Raw genomic sequence first — 19,182 nt, 5'->3', positions numbered from 1 at the left:
AAGTATCCATTGCCGCACCCAGATTTTTCAACACATCCTCATCATTCCAGTACCTAACACCCCGGAAACAGATTCATTCTTTTAGCCATACACAGAATCAGCGCCAGTCCGGTTAAATTTGTGGCCAAATACGGAATCCAAAATTGAGGCCTTTATATAAAAAATAATACCACAAACTTTTGCCAAAAAAAAAGTTTTCCCAACATAAAACAGAGAAACGATAGCTTATTTAAACTTTTTCTTGAAGATACTCCTTGGTGCTTTTCGTTCTGCAAAGTCATTCATCAACTTCTCATAATCAAGGTGTTTGATCATGTCTTTTTCAATCGATAACATAGCTAAACCATTCAACCTATCTTGTGACATTGTCGATCTTAAATAAGACTTGATCAACTTTAGCTTTGAAAAGCTTCGCTCTGCCGAGGCCACTGAAACTGGGATTGTAAGCATAATTCTATAAGATTGTACTTGTAAACGTATATCGATTCCAGTTGTTGGTCCTTATCTAGATCTCTAACAGGCTTTCTTAAGCATTACAAAAGAAAAAAAATTGGGCTTTTATTTTGAGGCCCGATATGAATGTATCATAAGAATATGTCAAGGGCCGGGCCTGCACAGAATACAAACGTAATAGTAGTTTCTATAAAAACTAATGATATATAAAACAAAACAAAAGTACTTGAACATAGCAGAAGGGCCAGTAGCCTCTATTTCAGATAGTATAGGTTCCAACTCTGGATCTTTTTTCATTCGTGCCATACACTTGTCTGATGCTTCAGGGTTCCAGAGAGTCTCCAGAGACAGAGACCTTTCTGAAATCTGAGACAAAGAAAATGTCAGGATCCGACCACACACAACGGATAAAAAGAACAGTTAAAAGACTTAAATAAAGCGGAGCTTCTATTTACCTGAACCAAGTGGTTACGAAGGCGCTCGGTCATATTCTTAATTTCAGGGTTACCCAAAGCTTGACGCATTGTGTTGGTAAACTGTTGTTGATCAAACTCAGAAAGGTTACCTCCTTGCGTCCATGCAGTTGGGAAATTTCTCCCAAGCTCCTCAGTTAACTGGATAAATCCAGGATCTCACTTTCGTGCACTACTAGCATCTCCAAGAGATGATACTCTCTATCTCCTCAAATTTAAAAGTTTTATGCTCTCCAAGAAAAAGAGATACTCCAATACTTCATAATTTGTGATACTCTTTGCATTTCAATCCCTTAAATTATATATTCCATAAATAATTTTTCAAATTATATTGGATAGTAATGTTTTATGAGTTAATATTGTGTGTAACATTTTAATTTATGTTTTAGAGTTATTTATAAAAGTTTTATGATTTTAAAAAAAATTATGAACAATATAATAAGGACTATAATGAAAAATGCATATTTTAAAAACTTTATATTTGAAGTATACTCTTGGAGAAAAAATCACTCATATATACTTTACTAGGAAAAATCCCACGCATATTTTACTAGGAAAAATCTCACGCGTTACGTGGGTAATATATTAGTTATATATATATATATATATATTTAAATATAGTTCTTTATTTTACATTTTGTATTAATAGTAGATGGTTTTATATGTTCCAAGATAAAATACTTAGACATAGACTTTTAAATATGTAATATCAGAAAATGTTTATTTATAAGATTAAATAACAGTGTATGGTCAAATACTTACACATAGATTTTCTTGGGAATCATAATATGTGCAAATGTTAAACTTGAATGAAACTTGAAATAGTAAGAGTTTCAGGAGAAGGAAATAAGGGAGTAAGGCCCTGTTCTTTTATCCAGTCGCTGCGACAATGTTGAGCGACTGAAAAAATAACTAGTTTTCAACTTAGATCAGAAACCAGCAATGATTTTCAGGCGAGAGATACGGATCTGGGAGTCGCTGCGACCGTTTAATTGATCGTCAAAATATCCAGCGACACCTGCAACTAAAAATCTGGGGAGATCTGGGATAGATATTTTCTCAAACTAAAATTAAGTGATTCAAAAAAAAAAAAACAGGAAAAAGAGAGTAATTATCGGTCGCTGGTTGTGATCGCTAGCTACATAAAAAAGAACAGGGCCTATAGGTGTTGTTCTTTTAATATTTACATTTTCCGGTAGTTACATTTTCCGCTCCATAAAAAAATTTAATATTTATTTTTTTGTTAAGTTTGTCCACCTATTCGAAATCCGATAATTAAATATTTTGTATTATCTTATTTTTGTTTTTTTGGATGTAATTGGTTTGCTTTAGTTTGATTCATATCAATTGAATTAAATTAATGTAAGTTGAACACTCTGCATTACTATTAACTTTATACCCTCCTACATAAAAAGTATGATGTAAGAACTGAAAATGCAATATAGGTATTGACCTAAAAACGTTTGGTAGCTAAAAATTAGGGGTTGAAGTAAATATTTAATTTAACTGACGTATGAGGAAATCATGGTTTAGAGTATTTATATATTTTGATTTGGGATTCAAATTTCGAAACTGCTAACTTATGTTCGTATGGTAATTAGTAGAGGGGTCTGGAATATTTTATATTGGGAGGCAAATATGTTTGGGTAAGAACTGATTGTTCGGTAATTAGAGTTCAAAGTCATTTGTTTAAGGGATTGGCTTAAATTAAAATGAGTTAACCAATGTATAATTTATATCACCTAATAGGCCGGGGTTTCTTGGTCTGCTGACTTATAATCGTTTGGATTTGTTTATGTTGCACTTCGAATAGTGTTTTTGTTCTCTGTTGTTTGTCATGTGTTTTATTTTGATTTTGGTTTTAGTTACTCTTTAATTGTCGTTTCGATTCTTTTGTTGCCACATAAGAGATTAAGAGCGTGCTTGTATTTATTGTGTCGAGACTCGAGACAATTAGGGGGAGGTATTGGTTTAGGATTTAGAAAGAATTTTAATGACTTTATGTTCTTGCTGATTGTTAGAATCATAGAAAATTGAAAGTTAAAAATGAAGGATTCTAAGAGATTGTTTAGGAAGTTTTTTAAAATCTCGATGATATGTTTTTTCAAATCTTGTAAAATCTTTCTATTTGATGAAAGAGTTTTCATGACTTTTGTTATGAAGGAAATGATATAAAATCTTAAACCAATAACATAAAATTTGAATTCATTAACAATCTAAGATTCTTTTGTTTTACTTGAATAACATAAAACTTTTAATGACTTTATAAAACTCTTAATCCAATAACACTAGATTTATCAAGATTTTAGATAACTTTTTACAAATCCACAACCAATAACACCAAATTTTTAAAGAGTTTTTAAAAGTCTTGATTGAATAACAACATATTTTACCTAACTTTTAAAGTCATTAAAATTCTTCCTAAATCCTAAACTAATACCTCCCCTTAGATTATTATGTCGATCCAATTAGATTATTTATTGTGTCGATACAGATCACATAAATTTATGGTTATTTATATTGACTTGCTTTCTAGTCGCCCTATCAATAACTGTCATTACCGAACAATCAGTTCTTACCTGTCAAGCGACGCTGTTTTTTCAGTGGGCTTTAGGCCTTACTCATGATGAACCAGCCCACTATTTTCTCTTTTAATCTGAATTCGAATTAACAAGCATGGGGATGTCTATGTTCTATAGGTTTGCTCGTCTAATCAGCTTGATGCCTTGATCACATATATGCGTCTTGTTGTCGAAGCCTATTTTAAATTCTGCATAACTGGTTTTATATTCTGAGTATTGTCACTGAAAAATGCTCATTCAACATATCGAAAATTTGTAATTATGTTGGATTATTTATCACATATAATTTTAAAAACAGCATTGGATATGCACATGAATTGTATAAATAACATATTATATTGTCTAATGACATGCTTTTCTACGTGATTTACGTTATTTGCTTACATCACAAAAATATAATCTATATATATACACCATTTTTATTTCATTTATATACAATTATAATAAAATTTGGTTAACAAATAGTATATTCATACATAAGTGTTTACATTTCTAACTTCTGAGTTCTGGTCTTATGTTGATTGTGATCTCTAAATAATAAACTTGATTCAAGTTTTGATTAATATGACTAATTTCATATAATTACCTCTTCCTCTCATTTAGATACCAGTTTTTTATACATACATTAAAAATCTGAGTATTCACATAAACCAGGCTGAGTAGAGTGTTTTGTGTCACATAAACCATGTTGACATAGAGCTTATATTAGAGTGTTCAAATAAAACATGTTAACCTATATAGCATGAGTCAACTATGTTACTTTATGGCCACTCACCATGGCCGAAATTGGTGTAGCAATGTACATTAAACTGGAGAACATGAAATCAAGAATTTGGGAAGGTTTACCTTAAATGCGCATTGGTTCAAACTCGGCCACATCACCACCAAATTTTTTCCATAAAAAAGGCAAAATAGTTTATGAAACGGAGAAAAATAAAAATAAAAAATCATAGAAAGGGCACAAAAAACCGAAGAATAGACGGAGAAGCCACCCACCGGTTTTGAGGATGGTGGCCTGGTGGGAAGGAGTAGAAGATGAATATGTGGCAGAAGATAATAATTTATCGGAATCTGTATCGCCACCACCATTTTGTTTTCTAGATTAGGCATACATAAAATACATGGATTTAAGAGATATATGTTAAATTTTAAATAGTATTCTAAACATTGATTTTGTATTTTTAAAACCAGAGTTACGTTCTTCATCTTACAATATAATTTCATTGTATATTACTTCATAATTAAATTAAATATTAATCCTGTGCACTCAATCACAATGAGTACAATTATAATTTTTATATCAAAATAATATGTATATTGTATGAATTTTATATCGTACTTAGTATTAACATAATGGAAAATTAGTAGAACATAATTAAGAAAGCAAATAAAATGAAAATTAATATCGTCTCATATTTGAAAAAATAACATTATCTTATATATATTTGTTCTATATATTGTAATCTCTTATGTAGTAATTATAGTACATGTCCAACTAATACGAGGAAATTTCAAAAATGCCTATTTTCTATACCATTTTTTAAAAGTACTATTTTCAAAAACCTTAACCAAAATACTTATAGTAGTCAAATAAGTGTATAACCTTATAAGAACATACACAAAATACCTTTAGACGTGTAAAAAACTTATAAATATCCTATAAATACCGTATAAATACTTTATAAAAACCTTGTAAAGCTTTTTAAAATACCTTGTAGAACCTTATAAAAACCTAATAGACTTTACAAAACTTGGATAGTGTCTCCAATCATCAAAAAGTACCTTCTAAATCTATAAAACTTTAGAAACTTTTTCGATTTGATGATATATATTTTAAAAAATGAACAGTTAGAAAATGTATTTTTGAAAAATGACGTACTGAAAAGGCTATTTCTCGAAAAAATTTGACTAATTTTAAATAAACATATACTAATATTAAGTACATTAATTCAAAGATTCATATAAGCTCATTATTTTTTTTCAAGTTCTTTATGCTATCCTGAAAATTAGAAGACAAATATAATAATCCGAAGAAACTAAAAGAAGAATATATGCATAATACGTAACATGTAGGCTGCAAAACAAGATCAAAGTGTACACATAAACAATGTTGGAGAATGAAAAAAAAGAATGATATAGTGAACCAATATAGAACATATGGGTTCCAAATAAAGATTTATATCTTAGGCTTGAATCCTTATAAAATAATCACATCTACACAAAGGTTATGAATGAGCCTACATGTCGTACAACTTTGTTCTTTTTTTTTTTTTTTTTTTTGATATATAGATAAATTTGTACAACTTTGTTCATCCTACATAAAATTTGGTGTTTAAAATTAGTAATTTACGTGATCACGATACGTGCATTCATCTACACAAGTATTATAATCATTTATTTTTATTTTTTAATGCTTGCCGACTTGTATTCATCAAAGGTTAACATAAACTCTAAAATTAAAAGTTAAATCATATACGATAATACGAACCGTTCCAACAAATTAATTTTCTAAACATTTTCATATGACAAATTATTAAAAAAAAACAAAAACAAAACAAAATCTGGTGGTGGTGGACACAAATACACCTCCAAACAAACAAACAAAACTGAAGAAGAAGAAAGTTGTAAACATGTGGTGTACCATTTTTTTATAATTATTTGTTAACACCCAAAAATCTTAAGCAAACCGTCGAACGAAACGCCGCCGTTTAAATTACCGCCGGCTAAACGAATCATAGCTTTGATATCGTCGTCTGTAACAGCCAAACCAGCGGAATCCATATAACTCTTGAGATCTCCGTAACTCAACCTCCCATCTCCATCTTTATCCATCGCCGTAAACATATCTTTCATCAACCCGTCATCAGATCTATACAATGGCGCCGTTGCTTCTTCTAAAACTCTCTCGAACTCGTCGAACTCGACGAATCCGTCTTTGTTCGCGTCCGCCACCGATATCATCGTCCCGATCATCGTCTCGTCGTGGTGGTTATTCTCACCGGAGGAAGATCTCGAGATTCCGGCGTAGAATGCTCGGAGATCTTCGCTGCTGATTTTTCCGTCGCGATCTGCGTCGATGATTTCGAAAGCTGGTCGGAAATCTGAATTTTTCGCGGCGGTGGTGGTGGTGGTTATCGGAATCGCGATTCTACCGGAAGGACACATCTCTGTTTCTCTTCTGAGTTTTTTTTGAAATTTTGAAAAAGTGGCGTTTGGGATTGTGAAGGAAGCTATAGACTTATAGAGAGAGAGAGAGAGAGAGAGAGACGTGTGGGAGCGTAGGGTTTATATAATAAGGGAAGAGAATGAGATGAGAAGAGGCTCCAAAAAAGTCAAATGTTTGACTGTGTATCTCTCTAAAGCTTCCTTTGAAAGGTTGGTTACTTTATTTTTATTTATTTATGTTTCTTCCAATTCTTTTGGTTATTATTTATTTAATTTTTGGTCAAAGTTTTGGTGTTTAATAATAATTGTATTGTATTTTATACTCTTTTTGTTCCTACCCAAATAAAAGCATTTAATACTTGATTATAACTATACTATTTTCTTGACACTCTATATTGCTCATTAAAACTATTTAGTTAGTAGTTTTTATTTTATAGACAAAAAAAAAACTAACAAAAACTTATTCTATTTAGTGTCATTTTTAACTTCAATTTTTTGGTTTTAAATAATATTTTATAAATAGAAAAATATTATTTTGCACCGGTCTATCCTAAATATTTAGTGTTATTTTTAACTTCATAGAAATTAATTAAAAAATAATAAAAAAATATTTGGAAACTTATAATAATTATAAGTTTTTTTAAATAAATAAAATAATTATAGTCAGAAAAAAACGAGTTTTTTTTAATAAATAAAATAATTATAGTCGGTTACGAATAAAAATAAACATTAACGAAAGTGAAATATCGTTGGATATTTTTGGATTCGGAAGTACGTAGTGGATGACATCATCGAAGTAGTGACTGGTGTGAGGGGTATCTGATTCATAGAGAAACTTGATTTTGTCTTTTCATGTTAGAATCAACCGCAAAGGTCTTTGCGAGAGCAAATATGATCCTCAATTTTATATTGGACCCCAAGTCCCCAACTATTTTTAGTCTTCTAGTAACAAAGTATGTTCGTTTTCATCACTAGAATCTTTTTTTTTTTTTTTTTTTCATGTGGGGAAATCATTTATTATTCTTTGTGTGGATGGAGATCAAATACTGCACAGTTTGCTTCATTATTTTGTTTTAGTTCACGTGTCTAATATCAGTGGTGTACGTACGTTTACCACGCGTACGATTATTTGTTTTGTTTGTAAAGGTCAAAAGTTTGAATATATATAGCTACTTATTAGTACTTACCATGCAAATGTTGGGTAAGTAATAAGTGAGTATCCACCAATCTCAATACAAGGACAAGTCGTCGATACAAAATCACATAAATTTATGATTTTATATTTTCTGCTAGTCGTCACACTATTTTTTAACTTTTTTTTTTTTTTTTTAATTTTCTAACGTCACACTATTTTCTAACTTCAACTACGCATAGTCGCATAATACTATACAAAATATATGAATATTATTTAAATCATTTTTTTTTCTTTTCTTACCGGACGTTACATTAGATGTGCTGACGCCTCCTCGGATTAAAGAAATCAAAATCCATTCTCCACCCTGAACAAAAGCCATTTATGACATTGTTTGGATTTTGGGGTATTGTGTAATTGCTTCATCCTAGTTTATCTTGTAAATTGAGTTACGTGTTTTAAAGAAAGTAAACAGAGACTTTTCCAAACAATAAGGAGGCATGATCCAATAAAAGGTTACAATATTTACTCAAAATCAGTGGTACAAATCTTAATTCTCTCTCGTAATTTCACCTTTACAGACTATTCTTAAAAAAAATTGGGTCTGTCTCAGGCATAATGTTTCTGATATATATAAATAACCTCTCTAGCTCGCCTCGCAAGCACATGGCGTTATCAGAATCAATTCCATACAAAAGAATGGCTCTTGTCAATGAGAGAGAGAGAGAGAGAGAATATTGTGGCATATACCAAAACTCTTTCTTTTTGGTGCTTCGTCCTCGTTGCGCTTCAATACAAACAACAAAAACACCTTTTCTGCTTTGCTTCTGTAGCTCTCAGCTTCGTCAACGCATAAATTGCATAATTAGATTCTGCTCTGTCCATTTTAATGGTTTTTATTTCCCCTTGAGGGCAGAGTTGTCTATTGATGCAGCACGAGCCGCCTGGAACTGTATAGTGTACTTTCTTTGAAGCTCTCTTAGTTTCTCCATAATTTCTTGGAACGATGGTCTGTGCTGCGGTTCACTGCAAAAGAAAATATTTTACTCACATTAGCTACTACTTCATCAACTACAAAAACACATTAATCAAACATAGCTGTGAAAGAGACCAAACATTAATCAAACATACCTGTGCCAGCAGCTTTCCATTAAAGATATCCACTTGGGATCAACGTTTTTCGGGACTTCCAGCCTCTGGTTCATGAACCCAACAGCTCCAATCACCTGCAAGTATCCTAAATAGACTTCTCTTCATATTTGGTTCACTTTGTGTGTACATATTAGGAACTATAATGAGCCATAATTTGCAAACTTTCTTAATCAGAAGGGATGTTTTGCGATGGACACAAGACGGCTCTAATTCATACAAATTTACCCGTTCGATTTGACAAAAAAAAGAAAGATCATTAACTCATTGGACTTGCAGTCATACAAATCTACCCTTTCAATTGGACCGAAAAAGATCATCAACTTACTGGACTTGCAGCCATACAAGTATTCACTATATTGTTTTACATTGATACATATTACAGTAAAACCTCTATAAATTAATACTCTATAAATTAATAAACACTATAAATTAATAAATTTTGCTGGTCCCAAGTCGGGCCAGTGTAAAAATTAACAATAATCGATAAGATAATAAGATAATAATTTTTTCGAAATCTCTTTATAAAATATGGTTCCAATAATATCATAAATTAATAATTATGTAAATTTATATATATATATATATATATACTGATATAATAGTGTATGTTTCTCCTAAAGCTCAATTCTATAGAACAATTGTAATGTTGTATTTTCAACCTATAATGATATCTCTAAAATATTTTATAACATGTCATACAAATAATTAAATTTAAAGTTTTAATTTTTAGATATGCATCATTTACAATTTGATAATTTGACAGATTATTAAAATAGGAGAATTGATATTATTATTCATAGATTTGAATTTATGTGTCTCATGTGTATAAGTCAATTTGTCTATAATATTTGTAATTTATTGTAAATAGTGCTTTCTAAATATTACAAGTTCAATTCCTAAACCATAAAATTTATAACATCCGAAAGTTTAATCTTATTTTGCTATAGTTGTTCCAATTCATAATTTTTTAAAAAATAAACAATTAAAAATATATCTATAAATTAATAATTATTAATTTACACTATAAAATAATAATTATTAATTTATAGATAAATTAATATCACTATAAATTAATAAAATGTCTTAGTCCCAACATTATTAATTTATAGAGGTTTTACTGTATAATAGCCAAAATGAGTAGTCTACTTATATTGTAATAATTTTAATTTTTAATATATAACCAAAGTTTATATTTCTCTAGTCAAATTTATATTTGGGGACAACGCTGGACCATTTTTATACCTAAATACGAAAATCATACCTGCATAGCATTTAGATTTTCCCACGGGATCTTCTCAGTCACCAGCTCCCATAGTATTACTCCAAAGCTGTAAACGTCAGACCTGTGATTTACAGAGTAGAAGGAACATATTCAGAGACGAAGGCTACAACATAAATTAGGAAAGGAAGTTAAGCCAAGCAGCGAATGGGAATATACTTTTCATCAGCATCCTCATTTCGAAGAACTTCTGGTGCCATCCATTGAGGCTGCAACACAGGTAACAAGCAATGGAATATCATCTTAGGAAAAATTGACATCATAAAATAGAGGAATCAATTCGGTAAGAGCTATGTTAAGTACCGTTCCCCTTCCCGTCTTTGTAGTGAGGTACGTCTCATGCTTAATACGCGACAGACCAAAGTCAGCAACCTGTTAGAGATGACACGGTAAGTCAACTATGACAAGCAGAGCCATTTTTGAGTCAATATTAATTTCTAGCTGCAATTAAGATCCAAGCCTCTTTTTTCTGGTATATTCTCAATGAATCATTATCTAAAGCTTCATTGCTGTTTACAATATCTTTATCTGATTTTCCATTTTGCTTTAAAGTCTGACGAGCAGAATGTCAATGTCTATCTATCAAAAGTATAGCAACAGAATTACTCGACTTAATAACTTCATTTTTGTTGTGCCTAGACTAATATATCCAACCCACGTCACAAACAGAAGGGAATAAATTAAATTTCATTGGAGACATCCATATCTAATTCATCCAATGAAATCGCTTCACCTGGTGAAATCTGATAAGGTGGTATTTCGTAAGGAATATAGTAATTATCTTGTTTTAGCTCTATTGGGAGGCATGGTGGAAACCTAATATCTGTCCGGTCTAAAGGGAAAGTTATATGACATTGACTACGAAAATGAAAATAATACCTTCACAGTCCAGTTTCGATCGACCAGTAAATTTGATGATTTCAGATCTCGGTGAATGATCGGTGGAGCACAATGGTGAAGATAATTCATGCCACGAGCCTGTCAGAAGAAGTATGTAAGAAAAATGTGTAACATATTGTAGAAAGGATACAACAACTGAATGAAAGAGTCCAAAGAACAATATGCAAGACAGATGCAAGTAATAACCAGAATAGAACAGCTTTTACTCCGAAAGAACCAGAATATAACAGCTTTTACTTAGAAAACAGTGGGTATGCAGTCCCACAACTGGAAAATCACGTGTGTGACTAATACTCACAATATCTGAGGCCATATGGATACGACGCCTCCAATCCAGTTTTGACGTGTTTCTCTGCAGCAAACGGAAGAGGCTTCCACTGCATATGTTATATGATAGGGTGAGTCAGATTTTTGGCCCCCGAGTTCAAAATCACAAAAGGAAGTGTAATATTAGCCAAAGAGGTGAGACCGAACCGTGGAAGGAACTCTGTCACTATACAGAGACGCTGAGGAGATGTCACGGCTCCCATAAATAACAAGACATTCGGATGCCTAAGTCTTTTCATCAATGATACCTTCAAAATAAAATAAGTCCAGCATATGTACAAAATTAGAATGAGTAGCCTGGCTGGTCTCAGAAATGATTAAATTTCCAGGTAGTATATGCAGTTCGGAAGAAGATTTCAGATGGGAAAATTGTGATATGTTTAGGGAATAATTTTTCTAACAGAAATTTGAACGAGAGAAGGCAGGTGTCACTAAAAACCAAATAAAAATATCAGTTGTCTGTTACCAATCTTAAAGAAATAATAGAAAACATAATACCTCTTGTCTAAAAGATGTTATGATTTCTTCTGAATATTCTTGTTTGGAAAACACCTTTACAGCCACATCCTGCAGTGACAGTAGCAACTCTCAGTAAGCGTCTCTTTGTTCATGATTTTCTCATGGGGGCTTGTAAGGATCGATGATGCATATTCTACAACATCAACAAAAAGCAAGAACGTACAGATCCAAACCATAGACCATGATAGACAGTTCCACATGAACCTGCATGTGTAAAAAGGAAAACTGTCTTAGCATCTTAGCAGAACAGAGACAAGAAAGCCACATAAATCATCAGATGTCTTGAAGGATGGATATGTTTTTTTGTCATCTCTCGGAAAGGAGTACATCACCTTGCCCGATTTGTTCTCCAATTGTCAAATCTTCCCATAAGATTTCATAATCCAAGCAGTCACTATCCATATCGACCTTGTTCATAACACTACTGCTGGTACTTCCGCAGCTGCTAGTACTGCTAGTGCTGTTCACGTTAACAGGGGAAGACCAATACCCCATAGGCTCATTACTTGAAGCCTTAATACTTTCACATGCCTGGCTTTCCGACTTGACACTGTGATTAGAGTTACTTTGATAAGCTTGTTCTTTTTGTTGTTCGTTCTGCACCCAAGGCCACACAGAATGACCACGCCTTCCTTCCAAACCTTCCCTTTCATTACCTTTCCATGGCCATGATAATCCTTTCTTTGACATCCACTCTTCAGCTTTTGAGGTCAGTGTTTTAGGGATAATAGAGTTTCCATCACTTTCATCACTGGAATCTCTGAAAGGCTTTGAAGAAGCCTTATCATCGCTGCGCAAAAATACACCAAAAGGAGATTGAATAAAATCACCCCTCGGTGTATTAGCACCACTTGTTGCTGCATCTTCCCTCCGCTCAAAGAAAGCAGAATCGAAGAAACCCTGATCGGACTGATGACTGTCCCCACTCCCACCCTCAAGGTGTGAAGCATTACTATCACCAGCTCGTATTTTCGACTTGACCTTGTTGCCCACCTTAGATGCCTGCAAGGTTTGACTACACTAGTCAAACAACAGTATACTAAAAGATGAGAGAGAGTATATGCAACCCACAATAAGACTAACCAAATCTGATATCTTCGATGCTATAGCAACTTGTATAGGCTGCTGAGAATCAAGGCCGAGTTTCGATACAACAGCCTCTTTCGAGTCAAGACCAAGCTTAGATGCAACACTACTAGTCACTCGACTAAAGCTCGTTTCCCCTTCTTGCCCCCTAGTCTTAGCTGGAGGACCTCTCGGGTCTTGAAAGAGTGCCGAATCATTTGTGATACATATGATCCCAATAAGAGAACCATCATCATCATAGGAAGGAGACATGGTAGTCACGACCGAGAACCTCTCTCCTGCTTTGTTCTTGACAGGAAACTCACCAGTCCAACTCTCTCCGCTGCTGCAACGCCGAGTGATATTTTGTGCAACCGAAGCATCCTGAACATCAACAAGAATATCAATCGGATCCTTCCCAAGTGCTTCTCCAGCTGAGAAGCCATAAAGCCTTTCCGCCATTGAGTTCCTGGAATTTTGAATCTGAATATCAGTTGGGACATACATCAGCTACTAAAAACACATTACAAGCAAAAACTATACGAATCAAAAATCCACAAATCCCTTCATCGATCCAATGAAAAATTCAAAAAAACAAAATCTAACGAGTACTCACCAAAAGATAATATGGCCATTTAGATCGAAGACATGAACAGCTTGAGCCATAGACTGCAAAATATTCAAATACTGTTTATCGGTGAACTTGCCTGCCGATTGTCCCTCGCCGCCGCCGCCGCCGGAAAGTTTCGCATGGCTCTCTTTTCGCAACGGAGAAGCGTGACGAAACGAAGCCGCACCGCTCTTTCTCCACATCGGAGTACCATCTCCACTGTGTCTCCTCACAGGGCGTTGCGGCGACGCTGAATGCGAACGCTGCTTCATCTCCGCCGATACTTTAAGCCTCGTCATCTCACGTTTCAGATGCTCTTGGCTCTCTTCTAACTCTCGTATCTTCTTCAGAAGCTCCTCCGCCGGTGGAGTCGTCTTCTCCATTTGCGGAAATCAAAATCAAATCAAATCCAGTGCAGAGTATGAAGAAGGGAGACAGAGATCAAATCTGAGTAGTTGGAATCACGGCGGAAATGGTGATAAGAGAAGCTTGAAGAAGAAAGAAAGAAAGAAACAAAACAAATTTCTTCTGGAGAGAGTCAAACAACAAATGATGGAAAACTTCTTTGCTTATCTTTCTTAAGTTTTTGATTCCTTTTTTTATTTTTTCTTGTTTTAGGTTTCTCAGTTTGTTTTAATTATTGTTGTGTTAACTTTTTAACAGTGTTTTTTATTTTTTGTTTTGTTTATAGTGGAGAGATTATGTAATTAAATAATCTAGATCTTTGTTTCTAAAATAAACAAACAAAGTTAATCACTTGTTTTTTTAATGATTCGAATTTAGATTTTAGGCAGCTTTTGTTTGGATTAGTGGTGTGATCAAATATTAATTAAATTAAAATTTTGGCTGCTTGATTGGGTTAAGCAGGTTTTTATTTTTTTTTTGGTTTTTTCCTCTGAAAGACTAAAAAAAAAAGAAAAAGTGAAGACTTGGAAAGAAAAAAAACAGATAAAACATGGAAATAGATTGATTTTGTCTTCAGTGTTATTATAGGCAGCCTATATTTTGACCCTAAAAAGATGACTTGTTTTTAAAAATTAATAATTCGTAAAGGACAAAATTATAAATAAATATATTAGTATATGATAAAAAAAATAACAAAAATCAAAATTACGCTAAATTAGTTAAAAATCTCATAATTCATTTTAGTGTTATGATATTAATCTTAAAGGAGGTATCATTAAATAGAAGACCCCACGCAATTAATTTTTGCATGCAACCCCATTCCATTAATTGCTCAAGCAACAACAAAATAAAAGTTATCTTTTTGGTAAGCTCAAATTTAAAGTCTTCCATTGGTTGCACTACTTTTTTTTGTTTTTTGTTCACTATGACCGTACAAAATCATCATCGATGTGAAACTTTTTTTTTGTCCTTCATGTTATTTCCTTTTTTTTTTTTCTTTCTATTGAGTTATTTATTTTCCTTATAGCTTAGTTTAATTTGTAATAAACACTTCCGTTTTAGAATCTTTTAATTTAGAGTATGCAGCTACTTTGATAAACTAAGATAATCAAACATGTTTTTGTAAGAGGTCTTTCAAAACAAAAGTAGATAGATACATGCATGCATTTACATATCACCCGGAAAACTAGTGAATTGTATACTCAAAAAAAATCTAAGATGTTTTTTAATTAACCCCAAAAAAACAAAAAATCTAGGATATTTATTTGTTTATTTTTTTAATTTTTTTTCCTATGATATATAGTATATATACTTGAATTTTGTATCAGTGTACCCAACATATATATATATATATATATATATATATCTGTTTTCTCATTAAAAAAAAAGTTATACGTCGACGACGTTCTTTTTTGTACTACGAATATACTCTCTCCGTTTCAAAATATAGGATGTTTTAATAAGTACACGTATATTAATAAATAGTTACCTTTAAAAAGTTTAACCTGCATAATATAAAATATAAACTTAATCTAAAAGTTGCATAGAAAGTTGGAAACATCTTATATTATGAAACAAAAATATTTCTCTAAACATCGTGTATTATGAAAAAGAGGGAGTATGTTTATAAGATTTAGCTTTGGCATGCATCTTAACGTCGTTCTCACTGCAATGAACATGCTTAAATTAATTCACACAATGAATACACCTCATCTACAATTAAATTTAATTTTTTGTGATTGCGTGCATTTGAGCTCTTATTGGCTCCAAATGTCAAATCTTTCCCACTCTCTCTTCTTTTTCTCTTTTTTTTTTTTTTTGGTAATACATCAATGATATATGAGTATGGATAATCCGGTGACCATTCTTGTTACATGTGTTTAAGACTCGCAATAATGTCACTGTAAAATCTACACATAATATTCATTTATAACCAACACTTTGAAAAATCAAGTCACGGATACTTAGGACAGTTCGTCACCCATCCTAATCAAAAATTAATATCTGTGGTGAGTGGTGCGGAAACAACTAGATCCCATTTAAGTATGTATTTGGGCCTTATATGTATCTTAGTATCTATCTTTGTAGATAAGTGACCATATATATGTAGATATTGTATATGTTATACTCATATAAGATTATAGAGTAGTTGGTAAAAAAAAACGAGTATGGTACCAAACAAATTACGTGTCTGAAAATAGAAACAAGGACCGGGTCCTTGACCTAATGAGGGCAAAGGTGGGATGCTATGTCATATAATTTGAATTTAGCCATGCAAAATAAAATAAAAAACCTAATCACTTGAAAAATAATATAGTGTTAAAGTGATGGTTGTTATATTGCCACATATACAAGTAGTGTTAAAGTAAAGAACGTCGTCGACGCATCTATATCCATAAACAGAGGAGAGGACCGAGAGGTTATAGATTCTTTGAGTTGGTAATATATATTAATATATTGGCCATGATATTGGACTACACATTGGTAGTTTGGTAGATCACCAACAATTTCGAAGGACAAATCACGGTTTAGATATAGACATGCATGACTCATGGCATGTCAAGTTTGTCTATAAACTTTAATTTGCTCCCATATCCACGAGGAGTAGTGTGTGTATATATATATATATATATATATATATATATATATTAAGATTTAAGAATATGGGATCGATAACCTTAGCTAGCTTTCATGCTACCAAATTCATGTCTTTTTGTTATAAGTTTACCGTAAACAAAAATTATTTACATTACCTCATTTACAGTTTCTTTACTAAAATATAAACTATTCCAACAAATTTTATCAGTTATTAAGTAATGTAAAATTATGAAATATAATATAATGATATGAAAATGTTTGTTTACAACGGAAACATCTATATTTTTTTGTCTGTTTTAAAAAATTTGTGTTTCAGTGCTAAGTGTAGTCTGGAGTATATAAAGAGGAAATATTAACAGGAACAGAGACTCATAATTAGTTCAGAATCTTTCTTTATACCGACAAATATTTTACAAAATTTCAAAAGTTTTAAAAGAAAATATGAATAGGAACAAATTTTTAATAAAAATGTAAAAGTACTATGAAAAGAAATTTATACAATAATAATTTTTTTTTGGGTCAAAATATTACTTGCATTAACTTGAATCAATGTTTGGATGATACAATGTTGGAAACAGCCATAAAGGTATATCAACAGAACAAGAATAAAATTCACAATGAATACAACCAAACGTGCTATAAACATGAGTTGTTTCATTACAAATTAATACAATAATTAAAATATATAATATGGTATAATATCAAATCTTAGTTTTTAAGTTTGATTAGTTAACAATTTTTTTTAAAAAATATTTCTTAATTTTTGTCCATAATAAATTAGAGAGAGAAAGTGTATTATTTTATTTGGAAACTAATAATTATTTAAAATATTTTATTAGTTTAAATTATTTTCTTGTCTTCATAGAATTTTTTTAAAAATTAAAGAGAATCTGAAAAATTACAAAGAGCATAAGACCATCATTACTGGGAGATGCTCTTTCAAATATTCTTATTAAAAAATAAAAAAAGGAAAAGAGAGAAGAGAAAAAAAGAAGGGAAACGTTTCTTCCCAGAGTCACTTGAGAAACGATTCTCAGACCAAATAAGACATGTATCATTTGTTCAGTGGAACAAAAATTAAAAAATAAATAAATAATAATAATTTGTAAAAAAAATATTTTTTTTGTTTTTTTTTGAAAAACATTCAGCCAATAATGATGCTCTAAGAGCAAGGCCAACAGTGGGATTTAATTTCCAGTCTCTTATGTACTATTGTAATTTTTAATGAATATATAAGATACTGTTTATAATATAAGAACCCTTAACATTCTAATTAAAATTATCCCCTCCAATGGTAGGATATAATTTTGAGTCTCTTATTTTTGAAAATATAGTTTTTGGAAAATATGTTCATGATTGATTATAGTATCTCATAGATGTAGGTTCACTTTGTGCTAATGGTTTTAATCTGTTACCTCTGTGGGTTTCAGAAATCAGACGATGAAGACACTTGATGGTATATGTATTAATTGATGTTTTAGATTGAGACCTTTCAGGAGAGTTCATGATCTCGTAGTAGATAGCAGAGAAGTTGAGAGCAAGGCCAAGACGAATCGGATGGGTCGAAGGAAGCTCTGTGCTTGCAGGTTGTGTTGCAGCCTAATCAAGATTATGCATATCACCACCACTTTGGCTCTTCTTGCTTTCACGCCTTAACTGATCCTGCATATCAATCCAAAATCTTTCTCAAACAACAATCTCAAGATTCTAAACTAAGCTTGTGAAGACTGGTTTTGCTTAATCGTATGGTAATTCAATATGCTAGTAATAACATTCAAGGAACAACTCTGATGTTAAATGATGGAGAAAAGAGTTTTGATAAGAGTCTGGTCAATGTAAATGCTAAGTTCAAGCATCTATTCTCAAAGCATCTAAAAACACTACCTAGATGCAGAGATGCAGAGATAATTATATCCTGAACCAAACAATAAAGGCTGAACCTATGGATACTTTTTGTCAACCTTAGTCCCGAAATTCTCTTCTCCTGTTCAGCTTTGTTCATAGTGTTAACAAGACCTTCTGCACAGAGGATAAACAAAGAAGGCGAAAGAGGATCTCCTTGACGTATACCTCTAGACGGTTGAATGAAACCATATGATTTCCCATTTAACAGCACTGAATAGGAGACAGATCTAACACAAGCCATAATCAAATCAATCCATTTTCGATCAAAGCCAAGACGAGAAAATAAGCTCTCCAAAAAACACTACTCCACTCGATCATATGCCTTAGACATATCTGTTTTAATGGCTATAAAATCTTCATTACAATCTGGATTAGTCTTCAAAGTATGAATCATTTCATGAGCGATAAATATATTATCTGAGATTAATCTTCTGGAAACAAAAGCTTCTTGTGTATATTATTAGTTTAAACTTTATTTACATTTTTTTACTTTTAATGAGAAATTTTTAAATAATCTTACAACCAAATGACATGGGTATGGGTATGTAATTTCTTACACAACAATGTTATGTTTTATAAAGTAGCTTTTCAAATAATAGTATAGATGACCATCCCAC

General features: G+C 31.9%; 1 protein-coding gene and 1 pseudogene across 5 annotated transcripts; both read right to left on the bottom strand.

Moving 5' to 3' along the window:
- Window positions 1–5,964: 5,964 nt before the first annotated feature.
- Window positions 5,965–6,860, bottom strand: LOC104725445 (calcium-binding protein CP1 pseudogene; annotated as a pseudogene). The gene has a single exon (XR_015570550.1). The product of XR_015570550.1 is annotated as a calcium-binding protein CP1 pseudogene (transcript).
- Window positions 6,861–8,284: 1,424 nt separating this feature from the next.
- LOC104725443 (uncharacterized) lies at window positions 8,285–14,394 on the bottom strand. 4 transcript variants are annotated; one of them, XM_010444113.2, is made up of 14 exons: window positions 13,812–14,188; window positions 13,664–13,716; window positions 13,066–13,530; window positions 12,315–12,984; window positions 12,146–12,186; window positions 11,962–12,030; window positions 11,611–11,711; window positions 11,435–11,513; window positions 11,116–11,214; window positions 10,540–10,608; window positions 10,396–10,445; window positions 10,219–10,300; window positions 8,937–9,031; window positions 8,285–8,831 (listed from the first exon to the last, which is right to left on the bottom strand). In XM_010444113.2, exons 1-14 carry the CDS (start codon window positions 14,038–14,040, stop codon window positions 8,702–8,704), a joined length of 2,232 nt encoding a protein of 743 aa, XP_010442415.2. In that variant the 5' UTR covers window positions 14,041–14,188; the 3' UTR covers window positions 8,285–8,701. The 4 variants fall into 4 exon arrangements, 2 of the variants coding, with proteins under 2 accessions (XP_010442415.2, XP_010442413.2); XR_015572233.1 differs by having other exon boundaries at window positions 8,937–9,042; window positions 13,664–14,340; XR_015572232.1 differs by having other exon boundaries at window positions 8,937–9,042; window positions 13,066–13,516; window positions 13,664–14,307.
- Window positions 14,395–19,182: the final 4,788 nt, after the last annotated feature.

Source organism: Camelina sativa, chromosome 11, assembly GCF_030686135.1.
Source record: "Camelina sativa cultivar CO46 ecotype springtype chromosome 11, ASM3068613v1".
Lineage (NCBI taxonomy): Eukaryota > Viridiplantae > Streptophyta > Magnoliopsida > Brassicales > Brassicaceae > Camelina > Camelina sativa.
The sequence above is the reverse complement of the archived record's forward strand: the minus strand, read 5'-3'. Positions and strand labels throughout refer to the sequence as shown.

What these genes read in the sequence shown, in the direction of transcription:
- LOC104725443 (XM_010444111.3), bottom strand. Translation starts at nt 14,040, where the DNA reads ATGGAGAAGACGACTCCACCGGCGGAGGAGCTTCTGAAGAAGATACGA. An exon ending in GTGACAGAGTTCCTTCCACG is followed by an intron (nt 11,514 to 11,610) that starts GTTCGGTCTCAC and finishes TAACATATGCAG; the next exon opens with TGGAAGCCTCTTCCGTTTGC. An exon ending in CAAAGACGGGAAGGGGAACG is followed by an intron (nt 10,446 to 10,539) that starts GTACTTAACATA and finishes CCTGTGTTGCAG; the next exon opens with CCTCAATGGATGGCACCAGA.